This window comes from Muscardinus avellanarius (assembly GCF_963383645.1).
Source record: "Muscardinus avellanarius genome assembly, chromosome: 14".
NCBI classification, from domain to species: Eukaryota; Metazoa; Chordata; class Mammalia; order Rodentia; family Gliridae; genus Muscardinus; species Muscardinus avellanarius.
Genome location: NC_137800.1, coordinates 74,763,683 through 74,781,892, shown reverse-complemented (window position 1 = coordinate 74,781,892; position 18,210 = coordinate 74,763,683). Strand labels below are relative to the sequence as shown.

The window sequence follows — 18,210 nt, the reverse complement described above, 5'->3', positions numbered from 1 at the left end:
CTGTATTACCCTGAGATCCCTGTGGAAGTGCCCCGGGGGACACTTCTGTGCTCCTCGTTTGGAACGAGTCTCTCCCTTTTATCAAGAATGCAATGGAGCAAGGAGGGGACACTGTGGATGTTCTGCCCAAGAGTCTACACAGCCACAGGCTAAGCCTTGGCCCTGGCTCCTTCTGGGGTGCTACAGTCCCAAAGTGTCAAATCACTGGACATCAGTTGAAGTTCTCATTGGATATTCAGCGGGCGACTCTTTTGTGCAAGGTTTTAAAGGCCAGCAGACAGGCTTCTTGTGGACAGGAAGGGTCCAGAGTCTCAGGCATTGCTCCTTTCTGGAGCTGAGTGTCATTCCCTGATGGTCAAAGTTCTGGATTTCCAGGATTCTTGGTTGAGCTTGTGTGTGTGTGTGTGTGTGTGTGTGTGTGTGTGTGTGTGTGTGTGTGTGTTACTGGCGATGGAGCCCAGGGGCATTCTACCTCCAAGCTACATCTCCAGCCCTATTTTTTATTCTTTATTTTGAAATTGGTTTCACCGAGTTACAGAGGACCTCACTTAGTAGCTGAGGCTGGCCGCAAATCATGATCCTCCTGTCTCAGCCTCCCAAATGTTGGGATTACAAGTGTGTGCCACCATGCCCAGCTTGCCTGAGCTTTTTAAACTTCAGGAGTTTGAGAATTCAAAGTGAGCTATGTCGTTCAAGCAATGGTGTTCTCACAAACATTCAATTTATCCTTTTTTTGTGATACTGGAGATGGAACCCAGAGGCTTTCTACCTCTGGTCTACACTCCCAGACCTATTTTATATTTTTTATTTGGAAATAGGATCTCACTAATTTGCTGAGAGCCACACTAAGTAGCTGAGGCTGGCTTCACACCTACATGATCTTCCTGTCTCCGCCTCCCAAGTACTGAGATTACAGGCATGCACCATCATGCCCGGTTTATTATATGTATGTATATATATATAACCAAACTTTAGAGGCATAATTTTTTGTGTGTGCACTGGGGATGGAATCCAGGGGTCTTCTACCTCTGAGCTACACCTCCAGATCTATTTTATGTTTTTATTTGGAAACAGGGTCTCACTTAGCTGCTGAGCCTGGCTTCAAACCTGTGATCCTCTTGTCTCAGCCTTCCAAGTACTGGGATTACAAGCCTGCACCACCACATCTGGCCTTAGATACATAAAATTTAATCAAGAAAACAACACCTCAATGTTTTCTTACCTAACAAGATAAGCTGTCTACTTTTTTTTTTTTAATATCAAGTGTGCTTTATTTCCTCCACAGGTATTTTATTAAATAAAATGCCTTTTACACACTGCCATGCCACAGCTAAAGAAGAATTGTTTTTGTTATATGTGTGTGTGTGTGTGTGTGTGTGTGTGTGTGTGCGCACGTGTGTGTATTGAACCAGGGACAGTCTACCTCTGAGCTATATCCCCCAGCCCTATTTTGTTTTTTAAATTATGAAAGAGGGGTCTAACTGAGTTGCAGAGGGCCTCACTAAGTAGCTGAAGCTGGCTGGAAACCTGCGATCCTCCTGTCTCAACCTCCCAAGTACTGGGATTACAAGCATGCACCACTGTGACTGGCTCTAAAGAGGAATCTTTATAGAATCCAATTTTTGTGATTGTTCCATATACAAGTAAACCTAATTTTGATAACAAGAACCACAGTGATCAGAGGCAAGTTGCCTCTATTATAAGGTACAACAACATGAGCTGGGCGTGGTGGCGCACGCTTGTAATCCCAGCATTCGGGAGGCTGAGACCGGAAGATCGCGATTTGCGGACAGCCTCAGCTACTTAGTGAGGCCCTCTGCAACTCAGTGAGACCTGGTTTCAAAATCAAGGATAAAAAATAGGGCAGGGGGTGTAGCTCGGAGGTCGAATGCCCCTGGGTTCCATCCCCAGACCCGCAAAGAAAAAAAAAAAGGTACAACATGAGCATAGTGGACACATATTATATACAGGGTTAGAGAACTCTGCTTCTCCCAGGCAGCCTTATTAAGGGAAAGCCACTACAGTGAATGCTTAATTACATAAAATATGTAGATCTACCTCTTAATAAAAAATTTGATTCATTATACAATCAGCCCATCGTCAAAACATTGTTATGAGGCCCTGCGTGGCAGCACATACCTGTAATCCCAGTCATTGGGAGGCTGAGACGGGAAGATTGCAGGTTTGTAGCCAGCCTCAGCAGCTTAGAGATCCTACTTCAAAATAAAAAATAAAATAGGACTGCTCTATTTTATCTTTAACTCAGGTAGAATGCTCCTGAATTCAGTCCCAAGTAACACACACACACACACACACACACACACACACACACACACACACAATTATGAGTTCTTGGTAAAAGGAACACAGTCATTTGGAAGATATGGTAACAGTGGTTTGAACTTGTCGTGGGGTTGGGTTTAAGGAATGGGGTTTATTTGGTAGTCTGAAGAGCAGGAATGACTCCTGCCAACCATCACTTTGCTCTTAACATCTGCTCATCTTATTTATTTATTATTTATTTATTATTTATTTATTATTTATCTATGTTGGTACTGAAGATTGAACCCAGGGGTGCTCTGCCACTGAACTATACCGCCAGCCCTTTTGATTTTTAATTTTGAGACAGAGTCTTGCTAAGTTGCTCAGGCGAAACTCAAACTCACAATCCTCCTGCTTCGGTCTCCTGAGTAGCTGGGATGACAGGCTTGCACCATGGCCCCTCGCTTTCTTTTATTTTTATTCCTTTATACAGTCTACCAGGTCTTACATGAAAATGTTACAATAAGTTAAAGGTTATTATAATTATTATATTGACAGTATTGTTGCAGTGAGCATCAAATCCTCGAGCATTGCTAAATATGTTAAACCCGAGGAAAAATAATCTGTATTCACAGATTCATAGATAAAAGAGATGGAATGTGTCTAGGCATTTACAGAGTCGCAAAGATTCCCTCCAGTTTTGCATTTATTTATTTATTTATTTATTTATTTATTTATTTATTTATTTATTTATTTTGCGATATTGGGGATAGAACCCAGGGGCATCATTCTACCTCCGAGCTACTCCCCCCTGCCCTATTTTTTATTCTTTTTTTTTTTTTTTTTTTTTGCGGGTCTGGGGATGGAATCCAGAGCTGACCTCTGAGCTACACCCCTGCCCTATTTTTTATTCTTTATTTTGAAAAAGGGTCTCACTGAGTTGCAAAGGGCCTCACTAAGTAGCTGAGGCTGTCCACAAACCCGGATCCTCCTGTCTCAGCCTCCCAAATGCTGGGATCACAAGCGTGAGCCACCACGCCTGGCTATGATCTTCATTCTTAAAACAACAAAATTGTAGAGAATTTTTAAATGCGAATGAGGATCAGCAGTCTGAGAATCACTTAGGAGCGTATTAAAAGGCAAATCTTGGGCCATATTTAATGAATGAGATAGTGCAGCGAAGCTCCCTGGGTTATCCACAAACACAAGACATTTGAGAAGCACCAACTTTCTCTGTCCATGTTATTAAGGGCATAGGAACGAAATCACATCAACACCAAGAATTTACCAAGATGACCACAGATGGGAACAAACTTTGACCACATAATAGCACACACCAAAAAATCAGAACTAAAAACTAGTAGTGAACATTTCCTTGATTATAAAAAAAAGTTGTGACACCCATAAAAGGAACAGGATACAGATGACATTTAAAAGTTGACCTTTTAAACTGGCAATGTCCACTGTATGGCTAGCCATAATGATAATGTGATATGTTAGTAATAAGACACATATTGCTTCTTTTTGGTAATAAATATGTGTGTTTGTACTGTGTGTGTTGTGTGTGGCAGGGTATTAGGGATTAAAGCCCAGAGTATTCTACCTCTGAGCTATAACCCTCACCAACCTTTTATTTTGGGGGTTGAAACAAGGTCTCACTAGGTAGTTGAGAGTATTACTAAGTTGCTAAGGCTTTTTTTTTGTGTGTGTGTGGTATTGGGAATGGAACCCAGGGGCGTTCGACCTCCAAGCTACACCCCCAGTCCTATTTTTTTATTCTTTATTTTGAAACAGGGTCTCACTGAGTTGCAGAGGGCCTCACTAAGTAGCTGAGGCTGTCCACGACCGTGATGCTCCTGTCTCAGCCTCCCGAGTGCTGGGGTTACAGGCGTATATATGCCACCATACCTGGTTGGCATATGTGTTTTTAAACATTTTTCTACTAAGAATTCGAAGATAGAAGAAATGATCCACACCATGATCTGGTTTAGAGATAAAACCTACATGTGTTACGTGGCTCCTTTCCGGATGTCTCTCATAGGAAATAGCTCGGTTGGCTCCAGTCTAGCCCTGCCCGCTGCCTGGGCAGCCTGTCCGTCTGGATTGCTCTTACCTCTTGCGGTTGTTGGTACTGAGAAGCCATCAGAAGGAAAGCCCGCTGGGCCTGGAAAGCGCCATGCACCATTTCTGCCTGAGAACAAAGAGGAAGATGGTAGTTTCAGTGTTTGAATTCCTAAACAAATAGTTATCAGAACGATCCAGCAATTCCATCCCTAGGAATACACCCAAGAAAGACGTAAGCATAGGTTCGCACAAAAACTCACCAGTGAGTGTTTCTAGTAGTGCTAGTCACAGGCACCGGAATGTAGAAATACCCCATGTTCATCAACAGATAGGCGGATAAATGAAATGTGAGGTATGATACACACAATGGTATGTTATTTACTACATACTATGCATTACTTAAAAATCAAGCACTGTCATATGCTACAACACAGATGAATTTGGAAACATGCTGACTGACTGAAGCCAGTCACAAAAGAGTACATGTGTGTGATCCCATTGACGTGAAATGTCCAGAATAAGCAAATCTACAGAGACAGAGAATAGATCAGTGGCTGCCCGGGGCTGGAGGGAGGGAGGAAAAGGGAGTGAACTGCTGATGGGTACGGGATTTCTTTTGGAGGTGATGAGAATGTTCTGGAATTAGACAGGGACAATGACTTCATCGGTTGGTGAATAGACTACAAAAACATGGAATTGCACACTTCGCTTTTTTTTTTCAGTTTTATTATGAGATTTTATTTGTATATTGTCTTACAATGAATAAAGTTTAAAGGTCATGAAAAAAATTCACTTGGCTAGGAAGGAGAGGATGGTTTCCATAGAGACCATAATAAAGTCTACATAAAGGTATTTAACTCAGATACACAGAAAAAGATTTTAACAATATTGGAATTGCACACTTTAAAAAGGGTGAATGTTAGGATATGTGAATTATTTCTTAACAAAACTGTTTAAAAAGTTTGAGCCTCGCCGGGCGTGGTGGCGCAAGCTTGTAATCCCCGTGCTTGGGAGGTGGAGACAGGAGGGTCATGCAGGTTCGAAGCCAGCCTTGCTGGCTTAAGAGACCCTGTTTCCAAATTTAAAAAAAAATATAAAATAGGTCTGGGAGTGTAGCCTGGAGGTAGAAGGGTTTCCAGGAACCCCAGTACTACCAAAAAAAAAAAAAAAAAAAAAGTCTGAGCCTCAAGATGTAGTTGTTTTCAAAGGGTGTCTCTTTCCTGCCCTCTTTCCCAGTATGTCCCAAATCTATTCAACACTTCCAAGTAAAAAGAATTGCTTTTTAGGCCATCCCCATGAAGATATACTCACTGAGAGCTAGTGGCTTCTATAACTCCTCATTAAGATGGTTCTGGGGAAGAACTTTCAATGCCATTTGGGACCCTGGTGGATTGGGACCCCACTTGGACCAACCCCACAAAAGGATGTGTGGGGTGAGAATACCCTCAACAAATATCTTTAGAGCTTTTAGGTTCTCCTTTTAATTTACTTGTCTGTTCTGTGTTTACTGTGATCATGAGTTTTTTTCCTATTAATAGTAAACAGAGCTTTAACAGGCTTTATATGTGTTAATGTTTCTAGTTTATATATAATTTTTGCATTAATCTTGTTCTGAGTTCTCAATTTGCTAGAACCCCCCAATTCTGCTTTTCATTTCATAGCTAAAACCTTGTCTTTTAGTAACTTTAAAATTTCTTTATATTCTTGTCAAGAACTAAGAGTAGAAGTTATGCTTTTACTAAGCCGTTGTGAGGTGTCTGTTCCTATTGCTTATTTTCTTCAAGGGTGCTAGAGTATGCACACAAAATGTTCCCCAAATGCCTGTGTGTTAAAAAAAATTTGGTCTCAGGTGGGTGTGGTGGCACATGCTTGTAATCCCAGTATTTGGGAGGCTGAGACAGGAGGATCATGGTTCAAAGACAGCCTCAGCTACTTAGTGAGGCCCTTTGCAACTCAGTGAGAACCTGTTTCAAAATAAAGAATAAAAAATAGGGCTGGGGGTGTAGCTTGGAGGTAGAATGCCCTTGGGTTCCACCCCCAGTAGTTTAAAAAAAAAGATTTGGTCTCCCTCTTGGCACTGTTGGGAGGGGGTGGAGCTTAGTGGGAGGTCTTTTGTTCACTGAGGACGTGCCCTCAAAGGGGATTCTGGCACCTCGGTCTCTTCTGTTTTCTCTTTTCTCCCCTTCATTCCTGACCATGAGGTGAGCGGCTTCACCTGCCGTATAATCCATCCCCTTAGTGATGTACTGTCTCACCACAGGCCCAAACAAACGTGGACTAAAACCTCTGAAACTGGGAACCAAAATAACTGTCCCTCTTTTTTAGTTGGTTACTTCAGGTATTTGGTTATAGTCATGGAAAGCTAAAGGATGAGTCCAGGTCCTTGCGATTTTACATGCTATGTTCCGTTCTGATAAACTATTTGGAGACACCATGCTGATTTTTTTAAAATCTTGATCATGTTTCATTCATTCTGCCCAAATATTTACATTTTTCTGATAAAACATGAGTGAATCCTTGAGCCTGCCGCTTCCAGAGTGGAGATCAGTGACTTTTCCCTCTCCAGCAATAGTTTGAGGGTGAAATGCTTAATGCTCCCCTCCTAAGTCAGTGGAGTGGTCCCTGGTGCTCCCCTCCTAAGTCAGTGGAGTGGTCCCTGGTGCTCCCCTCCTAAGTCAGTGGAGTGGTCCCTGGTGCTCCCCTCCTAAGTCAGTGGAGTGGTCCCTGGTGCTCCCCTCCTAAGTCAGTGGAGTGGTCCCTGGTGCTCCCCTCCTAAGTCAGTGGAGTGGTCCCTGGTGCTCCCCTCCTAACTCAGTGGAGTGGCCCCTGGTGCTCCCCTCCTAAGTCAGTGGAGTGGTCCCTGGTGCTCCCCTCCTAACTCAATGGAGTGGTCCCTGGTGCTCCCCTCCTAACTCAGTGGAGTGGTCCCTGGTGCTCCCCTCCTAACTCAGTGGAGTGGTCCCCAGCCTTTACTTTTGGGTGTTGTTTGTTCTGGGAAATTGTTAAATGACCTAAGCCAGGATTCACTGCTCGTGCTGGTGACATATGCCATTCTCAAGAAGCAGTCCCTCAGGTTTTAGATAATTTTCCAATGCAAACCTAGACATGGGCCTTCCCACCTACAGAGAGAAGTATCCAGTTTTCTTGATTCATATTCTACTTCCTGATTTTACTTCTGCTACCGTCAGACCGTGTGTGTGTGTGTGTGTGTGTGTGTGTGTGTGTGTGTGTGTGTGTGTGTTACTGGGTATTGAATTCAGGGGCATTCTACCTCTGAGATATACCCCTGGCTCTTGTTATTATTTTATTTTATTTTAGTGTGTCTGAGGATGGAACCCAGAGGTATTCTACCTCCGAGCTACACCCCCTGCCTTATTTTTTTGCATTCTTTATTTGAAACAGGGTCTCACTAAGTTGCAGAGGGCCTCACTAAGTAGCTGAGGCTGTTCGCGAACCGCGATCCTCCTGTCTCAGTCTCCCAAATGCTAGGATTACAAGCGTGCGCCACCACACCCGGCTTTTTTTAAATTTTAAAAACAGCATCTCACTAAGTTGCTGAGGGACTCAGTGAGTTGCTGAGGCTGGCCTTGAACCTGTGATCCTCCTGTCTCAGCCTCCCAAGTACTGGGACTATAGGTGTGCGTCACTGTGCCTGACTCTTCTACAGCAGATCTTTAGGGCTAAGGTGGATGGAGCAGTTTGGAATCAAAACTGCTCAGCCATTAATTACTGACAAGTATTGTGTTTGATTAGGGTTTATTTTGTTCTGTTATTATAATTTTTCAAAGCCTTCCTCTCTGCTTTCACTCCCTTGTTGGTGGGAAGAGAAAAATTCATTCCCTGAAAGAAATCTTCCTGAAATGGCTGATTCAGTTTTGTCTGGCCTTATATTTTATTTGGCTTATATTCTTTATGAGCTATATTTTTTCACTTATGGATTTCATCTTTAATCTCCTTCTTGTTAGCTTCATGTCGGTGTGGGGGAAGTTTCTATTTCCCTGCCATCTTGGATAAGATAATTTTATGATAGGGGGTAAGGACCAGCTTAATACATTTTCAAAAACATATCTAGAATAGCAACAAGACGATTAATTCATGTCAGTGTCAATATCAGGCAATTTTCTGGGCTAGAAGTGAAAATCCTGTTAATTAAATGGGGAATGACCAGTTTTTATCCTTCTGCTCATTATCACATTTGGTATCTGACAAGTTCGCCCAAATATTTACTTGAAATGAGCACCCTAATCTTGATTCTAACTTTCCACATTACTTCTTATGGAAGGATTTTCTCTTCCCACAAATAAGAAAATGCTTGCAATCAAACCGAGATGTGTAGACCATTTACATTTAAAATCACAAATTTAAGCTGGGCGTGGTGCTGCATGCCAGTAATTTCACTTCTTGGGAGTCTGAGACAGGGGGATCACAGCTTCAGAGTCCAGCTTGGGTTATTTAGTGAGATGGTTTCAAAATTTAAAAAAAATTTTTTTTAATGGCTGGGGGTGTGTAGTGCAGATGTAGACCACCACTGTGTTTGATCTTCAGAACCACAATAGATTTAAAAATGGATAAAATCAGAGCACAAATCCAATCATCATAAACATAACAGATCTGGTCTGGTGAATGTTTCGATGCAAATGCACGTGTGTTTTTCTGAAAGCCATCCTGAAGGATAGCCCCTTCCCTTGGTCGCAGACATCTGACATCTGATTGTCAGATGTCTCCAATTTCAGTTATTCCTCCGGGATGCATTGAGAGCTTTCCAATTTTTCTCAGCTGGAGCGAAAACCACGCAGCTGGCTTTGAGCTGCGTGTACCAGTACGTGTATTTTCAGCGATTCAGAAGGACTTTCGCCGTTCTCTAACGACCGTGTTTCCAAGGAGAAGACGACAAAATACAACGTTCACAGCTTGGATATAAATAAAATAACTGCACTTCTCCCAGCAACGACGATATTGAGGCACGGTCCTCCTCTATGGCAAGCCCTGGAGATTCGCCTGAATTATGGTTGCCATGGGAACAGTGATTCAGGATGGCCTGGCTTCTATAGCTAAAATTGTAGCTCAGAGGTGGCATTAACAATATTTTTTTTTGTAGTTATCCCAGAATGAACACTGTCATTAGTCTTTTCTACTTTCCCTAGAAACAACATTTTGCCTGTTGCTAATAGAGCAATTTTCTGGCAGGTCTGATGAGCAAAGATGGGCAATTTCATTAATCAGTCTCTTCCTTCCAAATGGCCTTGGCCTGAACAATGAGGGCTGGAGGTGGGGGTGGGGAATGGCCGGCTATCTAGATATCTGCCTCAAACCCCTTTCATTTTGAGTATGGAAACAAAACATTTCTCAGGTGCCTTTCTTATCTTAGCTTCCTGCAACTCTGGACCCATTAGCAAACCGTAAATCACATTCCTTTGGGGCCTGTCCGTCCACATGTCCAAAGACTTTCATTCCAACTTTGAGATATTCAGATCCACCTGCTTCATCCTTCTGGAAAGTTCTGTGAGTGGCCCCCACCAAAGAGCATCCTCTCTGGGAGCTATTTGACTGAACCCGCTGAGTCTGATAACTGGGAAGGGAGAGTCTGGCTCACTCAGGCCATTAGAGCACTGTGAAAGAAAAGTCAGACGTAGGGGTTTTGGGAGATGACAGATGAGGGCGAGATTCTGCTGAGCTTGTCTGTCACGAGCGCAGGGCTCTGAGGGCCTCGGGACCTTTGTAAGTGAAACGTGCACCCAGCTGCGAGCACCTGCGAGCACATGTGGGCACAGAGAGTGCTCATTTGGGTAAAAGTACAGGCCGGACGTTTTATTTAAACTCCATCCATAAGCCCTTTGAATCTTAAGAGATCCAGGTTGTGGACCATCTATTGTCTCGTGGTCCAGGGCAAAGAGCTTCCAGAGTCTGTTTAAAGCCAGGCCTTGGGACCAAGCAAGTAGATACTCAGCAGCTAAATCTGGTGTATTTTCATCTAAATCCTCTTGGAAGAGAGGGCCGGCGCCCTGACCCATCTCTGAATGCTCACTAGAGCTCTACAGTGCAGCCCTGGAAGATCCATGGGCTGCAAAGTCCCGTGTGGGTGAAAAGATAAACAGACACCTGGGAGGAGGGGCGTGGGAGGAACACCCAGCGGGGTACCTGTGTGAAGGCATTTCCAAACTTGTGAATGTGCTCCAGCCCTCTTCCTGAGAACCACAGGCTTCAAGGGGAGGGGCCCTTTCTCTGGCTCAGGATGAATCTGTTTACTCAGCTCTGCTGGCAGGTCCCAGGCAGGTCAAAGCCGACACCATCCCCTCCAACCTCCCAATGGTCTAGCAGCGCCTTATATTTCATAACTAGAGATACTAGATTTTCAGATTTATCCTTTTAGGCTCAAAGGACAAGTACCTTGAGTTCTGGCCATTGAAGAAATAAAGAGGGATATAATAAAAGAAAATAAGACAAGAAAATGCCCCCCACCAAAAGAGGTGATAGGATGCCAAAGACAAATTTCACCCACTTTATAGCTTTGCATAAAACAAGATCACAGATGCCTACTTTTGTAATCATGAAAATAAGCACTGACCCCCATACAGCTGGCTTATGAAAGACATCTGAGCTGACAAACATTTTGAACCTTGAAAAAGTCTTAAGCCAGTGCTTCTCTATCCTGAGCAGACACCAGAACCAACTAGAGGGTTTTGTTAAAAAGTACCTGGGACTGCCAGGCGTGGTGGCGCAGGCTTGTAATCCCCGCGCTTGGAAGGCAGAGACAGGAGGATCGCGCAGGTTCGAAGCCAGCCGCATGCGCTGGCTTAGGAGACCCTGTTTCCAAATAAAAATGTAAAAATAGGTCTGGGAGTGTAGCTCGGAGGTAGAAGGGCTTCCAGGAACCCCAGTACCACCAAAAAAAAAAAAAAAAAAAAAAAAAAAAAAAAAAAAAAAAGTACCTGGGAGGCTGAGATAGGAGAATGGTGGGTTTGAGGCTAGCCTTGGCAACTTAGAGAGACCTTAGTTCAAGATAAAAAATAAAATTGGGCTATTGGGCTGGGGGTATAGTTTGAAGGTAGAATGCTTCTGGATTCTACCTACAGCAACAAAAAACAAACCAACAACCAACTAGATTGCTGAGTCTCGCCTCCAGAGTTTCTGATTGGGCAGATTTGGGTGGGCTCAAGAATTTGCATTTCTAACAGGTCCTCAAACAAGGATGATGATTCAAGTCCCAGTGCACCACACATGGAAAACTACCAGCTGCAAAGATGTCCTATATGCTTCTCCTGTCTATCTCATTGACATTAAGAACTGAAATAGAGAACAGCTTAGAGGCATCCCCTTTGGAACCGAGTGCTCAGACCACCCAAAGGTGCTCATTATACTCAACCCTTAAATGCTGGCAGGAATGTGGAGAAGTAGGAACTCTTGATACATGGTTGGTGGAATTACACATTAGTGCAACCACTTTGGAAAACAGTGGGGGAGGGTCCTTAAAAGTACAGGAATGATTTTACCGTATGACCCAGCTATACCGCTCCTGGGTATTTACCCTAAAGAACTGAAACCAGACTATCATAGTAAAGCACGCATGCCTATGACTATAGCCATACCATTCATAATTGCCAAACTATGGAACCCACCTAGGTATCCATAAACAGATGAATGGATCAAGAAATCATGGGATATGCGTACCATGGAATCCTACTCGGCCGTAAAGAAGAACAAAAATTTCATTTGCAGGGAAATGGATGGAACTGGAAAACATTATGCCAAATGAGATTAGTCAGTCACAAAAAAGTGAAAGGTCAGATGTGTTCCCTCATATGTGGAAGGCAGGGAGAAATTGGGATCCAGGAGGGACTCCAGATAAAGGAGTCTGAAACCTTAGGGAGTGAGGAGGGGGAAGGAAGGAAACACTTCAGTGGACACGATGCGCACACACAGACGTATCAAAGCCAATCGCTGTGCCGAGCGCAGGGAGCTGGGGCGGGGACTGAGGAGGGTGCCGCGAGTGCTGTGTGTGCGCCTGAGACTTTATCACCTAAACTTCACCACGACGTATGATTACGATGCCCCAACGACAGAAAAAAAAATTCAACTCTTGAATTTTTTTCAAGCAAAGGCATGAAGTTCTAAGAAAAATATGTATTTCTTTGCCCAAGGTCACATAGCCAGCTAGTGATAAAGCAAAGGCGGGAATTCCTAACTCCCGATTCCTTCCTAGTTCTTTCTCCTTTTACTATCAAGGGAGAGAGAGAGAGAGACGTGGGAAGCACTGAAAACGGGTGCATTTTCATAAAAACGACTCTCCACGACTCAGAGAGCCTGTTTTTGAATAAAAAATATAAAGGGATGAGAATGTGGTTCAATAGTAAAATGCCCCTGGGGTCAGTCCCTAGTACCACACACACACACACACACACACACACACACACACACACACAGCCCAAAGACTTCCTTTCTTTTTTCGTGGTACTGGGGCTAGGCATAATGGCACACACTTATAATCCCAGCATTTGGGAGGCTGAGAACAGAGGATCGCAGTTCACGGACAGCCTCAGCTACTTGGTGAGGCCCTTTGCAACTCAGTGAGACCCGGTTTCAAAATAAAGAATAAAAAATAGAGCTGGGGGTGTAGTTCGGAGGTAGAATACCCCTGGGTTCCATCCCCAAACCCGCAAAAGAGACTTCCTGTTTTATTATCTGTCTCAAGACTAGCACGGAGCCTTGTATCATTTGACACGAATCCCTCTGGTGGCGATTCAAGTCATGTGACAGAAAATGAAGTCCGGGAGCTGACATTAATGATGGCCATCCCAAGAAAAAGGGGTGGGGAGGGATATGGCCATCCTCAAAAACAACGGGCTGAAATGGATTCCAGGGGCATCTTTGTCCTGATGCCCAGTTTCAAGTGACCCCAATCGTTCCCTAATCAATGACGGTAAGGTAGGGCAGTTCCTACGCGTCACCGTCCGACCCTGAATAGGAAGGTTGTTTGAAGTCACCCTACACGTTGCTGCCTGGCGTGCTCTCTCTGTCAACCTCCATGTGTTCAACTCTCTGCCCCCCACCCCCAAGCCCCTATCACCTGGCACACAATGAAACTCGTGCCCCAGAATGCGGACGAATGCGGGGCAGCGGGTCGGGATCTGAATGATTACAGGTGGAACTCAACACAATCAATTCCTACGCAACTGACAGAGAAACTCCAGCTGCTCGGGGGCCGTCCATCTTCAGTTCCCAGGCCCGAGGGGTATCATTGTCTTGGTGCCAGAACATCTCCCTCTGCTGCGTGTGAGTGGGGGGCTGTGGGTGAAATGAACACCACATAGGTACGGTTACGTGGTGGAAAGGAGGGTGGGGCTGCGACGGAGAGGTCACCAAGTGTCTATGTGATTAGCGCTGTTCTCACTGGGGTTGTTAAAAATAGCCAAGTTCTCAAAAGATATATTTTTTTTTTTACTTTCATTTCCTAAAATTTTTATCCCTTGTGTTTATTATTGGTGTTTTTTTTTTTTTTGATCCAGGGACACACTACCTCTGAGCTACACCCACAGCCCTACTTTGTGTTTTTTTTTTTTTTTTTTAAACAGGGTCTCTCTAAGTTACCGAGGCTGTTCTAGAACCTGTCACCCTCCTGTGTCAGCCTCCCAAGACATTCTACCTCTGAGCTACACCTCCAGCCCTATTTTGTTTATTTACTTATTTACTTTTTTAAACAGCTTCTAAGTTGCTGAGGCTGTTCCTGAACTTGTGACCCGTTTGTCTCAGCTCCGAAGACATTCTACCTCTGAGCTACATCCTCAGCTCTACTTTTTTATTTTATTTTGAAACAGGGTCTCTTTAAGTTGCAAGAGCTGTCCTCAAACATGTTACCCTCCTGTCTCAGCCTCCCAAGTACTGAGATTACAGGCATGCATCCCCACACCTGGTTAAAAGTATAATCTTTGTCAGCACCAAGGTGCAAACCCAGGTACAAATCAAGGGAGACAAGATCTGAATACAGAGAACCACAGCGCAAAGGGAGTTATGAATAAGCGACCCAGCGTCACTGTGTGAAGCACACGTCGAACATCCTCGCTGGGCAGGAACAGGCTCTTGGTATCACCAATTCCCACTTGGTTAGTTTGACAAAATGCAAGATACCTTCCCATAGAAAAAAGAATGAACTATTCTTTCTGGCCGGGCGTGGTGGCGCACGCTTGTAATCTCAGCATTCAGGAGGCTGAGACCTGGAGGATCGCGGTTCGCGGACAGCCTCAGCTACTTAGTGAGGCCCTCTGCGACTCAGTGAGACCCTGTTTCAAAATAAAGAATAAAATACTGGGCAGGCGGTGTAGCTTGGAGGTCAAATGCCTCTGGGTTCCATCCCCAGACCCACACACACACACAAAAATATATATATTTATTTATTTATATTTATGTATATATTCTTTCTGGACAAAAGGTTTCCTTCTCTCTAGAACCCAGGCAGCACAGGGTACGGTGCTCTGTTATAACATTCTCTCTGGCTCTGGAAGACGACAGAGATTTCACCAAATCTCCAACTCAACCACGGCTGCCATTCTGAAGTATCCAGCCTATGTACAGTGCAGTAGTGTCTAAATTTACAGTCTGACTCGGGGAAGGAAGCAGTAATGTCACACTCCACTTACTTAAAAAATATGCTGGCAATACTCCATTAAATCATAACGACAAGTTAATTTAAGGACTCTGGCCTGCTCAAATATCAACCAAGTCAAGGTCCATTTCAAGCTCTGCCGTAGCCAAAGCATATATCAAAAAGGCAATAACTTTATATTAGGTAATTGTTATAAATTAATATTTTTACTGCCTTTAGAGTTTACTGATTTTTTTTCCTCCTTCCGTCCTGCTCTCATTGGCAGACAAAAGAAGCATGCTTATTAAATAGGGCTAAATAGTTTTGTCATCTGGAAAGGAAAGATGAGAAGGTAGATGGAGAATGTCAGTGTTAGACTATGGGGTACATTTATTTAGGAAAAAAGAATCATTCAGGCACTGATAATAAATGAGGCTTATTCTTCATTAATAGGACTGTTGCCATGGTAACTTCCAGCTCACAAAAGTATTTACATCAGCCACCCCACACGGTTCTGACACGGAGGAACAGCTCCAACGTGACTTTGCACCACCCGTGCCCGGAATCTTCTAGCACAAAGCTCAGCCTCTCTGCTGGTCTGAGTTAAGATGACCTGGACACCCTACCAGTCCCATCCAAAACATGTCATACCCAACCCCAAAGAGGCAATTTAAACAAATTTCTTGGTACAGCGAACAGATCAAAGATAGAACCGTGGATAGATGTTTTCCTTTAGCAGAACAGGATGATTTATGTGACTTGTTTTTATTTCTCTCCTGCTTGTCCAGCGGCAGGCAAAGTATTTTTAAATAGCCAACGTCATGAATATTAATGTGCATTCAAAACCGCTCATTGTTTCCCTACAACTTTTATTTTTCTAATGCCTAATTATCGTCAAATAGCCCACAGCCCTTTCAGTCGCTGTGAGAGCATAAATCAGTGCTACAGAGGTGCGTGGGGGCGGATAATCCGGCAATGCATAGTAGGGAACATTTGCCATTGGCTTAGCACTTCTAATGGTAGGGATTTTCCTTGAGAAAATAGTTGTATAATTATAAAATAATGTTGGTACAAGGATATCCACTGTAATTGGTAATTTGGTGATAGAACAGGGTGAAAAGTAAAAGCAAGTCAAATGTCACAAATTTCTAAAATAATTATAAATAATACTAGCTGACCATCTTTGTAGGATAGGACCAGGGAGAGGTGAACCAGGAGCTCAGAATCTGTAACTGAAGAGGCGGCGTTCCTCCGGGTACACTTCCTGGGTGGGGTCTGCTTGTCTCAGCAGAGTTGGGGCTCTGCATTCTTGTATATGTGGTATTGTATCTACATATAGTTGTGACTGTTTAAACCAATCATGGTCTAACCATGTGACAAAATACTATGCAGCCATTACACATGATCATGTAGACCTCAATTTACATGGAAAGAGGCTTGCAGCATAATACTTTAAGTTAAATAAGTAAGATTACAAAAACAGTATGTGTGGAAAAGACCGAAAAAATCTGTAACATAACCCAATCACTGCAATTTTAAAAACCCAACATAGAACTCCTCTAAAAGTTTGACCATTGCAATTTATATAAAAAAAGGGATTAAAGACTTGCAAGAGTTCAAAACAGCGAGTGTTTCTCAGGGCATGGGAATAGAAAAAGAAAACATCATTGTATGTTTAAGTCCGTTTGCTTTTCTAACAGGCATGACTATTGTTTCAAGTTTGTGTTCTGAACAAAACCATTCTCCTAAATTAACTTCATTTTCAAATTCGATCGCTGTGTAGCTACAAAATACTAGGCAGATTGGCTCCTTTCCAAATTCTCTAACTTGTTTTTCTAACACTTACAGAATCTAAAATACTCTATCGACATGTTTCAATGGGGTCTTTTGACTTAGGAAGCCAGCAAGGGCTTCGTGGTTGCTGACTCTTAGGCCCTGTACAAATGAAGGACACTAGGCCGCTTTAAGGCCACTTGGGAAAACCAGAGACAACCAAGCGCTCCTTGTTCTAGAATGCACGATGATGCTGAGCATTAACCTTTCACCTTGTGTTCTTTAAGCCATATTCTTTTTTTTTTTTTTTTTTTGGTACTAGGGATCAAACCTAGGAGATCTACTCTCAGTCTTTTTTTCCCTTTTGAAACAGTGTCTCACTAAGTTGCTGAGGATCTTTGCTAAATTACAGACACTAGTCTTGAACCTCTGAACCTCCTATCTCAGCCTCCCAAGTATTAGGATTACAGGAGTGCGCCACCACGTCCATCTGAGCCATAGTCTTACCCAACTTTTCGTGTGTGTGTGTGCACCTTGTGTCCCCAAACAGGAAATGTTTGAAGGACTAGCCAGTGGTACCCTACGTAGAAATCCCTTTAGCACAACAGAAGCTTGGCATGTATGTTTTATAATGAATTAATAAATGTGTTGGAACTCAGCATGGTGCTAAAGGGGAGCCATGAGCTTGAGATTCAGGCAGGCCTGGCTTGCACGGCCATAGCAAGTTACCCAGTCTTTCTGAGATTTGATTTCTTTATGTTGAGCATCAACTATCTTAAAGACTTCTCCCAGCCAGACATGGTGGCCCACACTTGTAAGCCCAGCATTTGGGAGGCAGAGAAAGGGGAATCATGGTTCGAGGCCAGCCTCAGCTGCTTAGTGAGGCCCTTTGCAACTCAGTGAGACCCTGTTTCAAAATAAAGAATAAAAATTAGGGCTGGGGGTGTAGCTCTGAGGTAGAATGCCCCTGGGTTCCATCCCCAGTACCAAAATAAAAAAAAAAAAAAAAGAAAGAAAGAAAGAAAAGAAAAGGAAAAAGAAAGAAAGAAAGAAAAGACTTCTCCTATTGATCAAACAACATAAAGCTTGCTGGAGGCCATGCACAGCTCCTGACACATAGCAAGTCCTCAACTAATACTAGTTCTTCTTTTCCCTCTTCTTTACAGATTCCTCTCTCTTGGCATGGAAAATGGACATGAGAGGAGGTGAAGCTGATTTCTAATGGCCATGAGATTTGGCTAAGAACCAAATTTTAGTCATTCATCCTTCTTCACTACCCAATGTCAACCCATCTAGACTGAGATCTCATTATGAATATGAATATCAGGCCAGGAAAGGCCTCTCCACTTGCAAATCACTGGCTCTCCACTTTCCGTGACTCCCGGCACCAGGAGCCCTACAGCCAAGCGGTGCCGGAATTGTTGACATGTCCTGGTACCCGCAGTTCACTGAACTCCCTTTCAGGAAATACCTTGACTCCAAGATTCTTTTTTTCCTTCTTGCACCAAATATTTCTTTCCCCCTCTTCTGAGAGT

General features: G+C 43.5%; 1 protein-coding gene across 3 annotated transcripts in view; it reads right to left on the bottom strand.

The window, feature by feature from the left end:
* CAP2 (cyclase associated actin cytoskeleton regulatory protein 2) overlaps nt 1-18,210 on the bottom strand; it is a gene marked incomplete at both ends in the record, with an annotated part of 136,424 nt that overhangs the window by 96,996 nt on the left and 21,218 nt on the right. For 2 of the 3 annotated variants that reach the window (XM_080709892.1, XM_080709894.1), the window contains one exon: nt 4,376-4,453. The exons of the other annotated variant lie outside the window; for it this stretch is intronic. In XM_080709892.1, the coding sequence (XP_080566018.1) occupies nt 4,376-4,453 (78 nt within the window). The remainder of the gene's footprint in view (nt 1-4,375; nt 4,454-18,210) is intronic. 3 annotated transcript variants of the gene reach the window in all.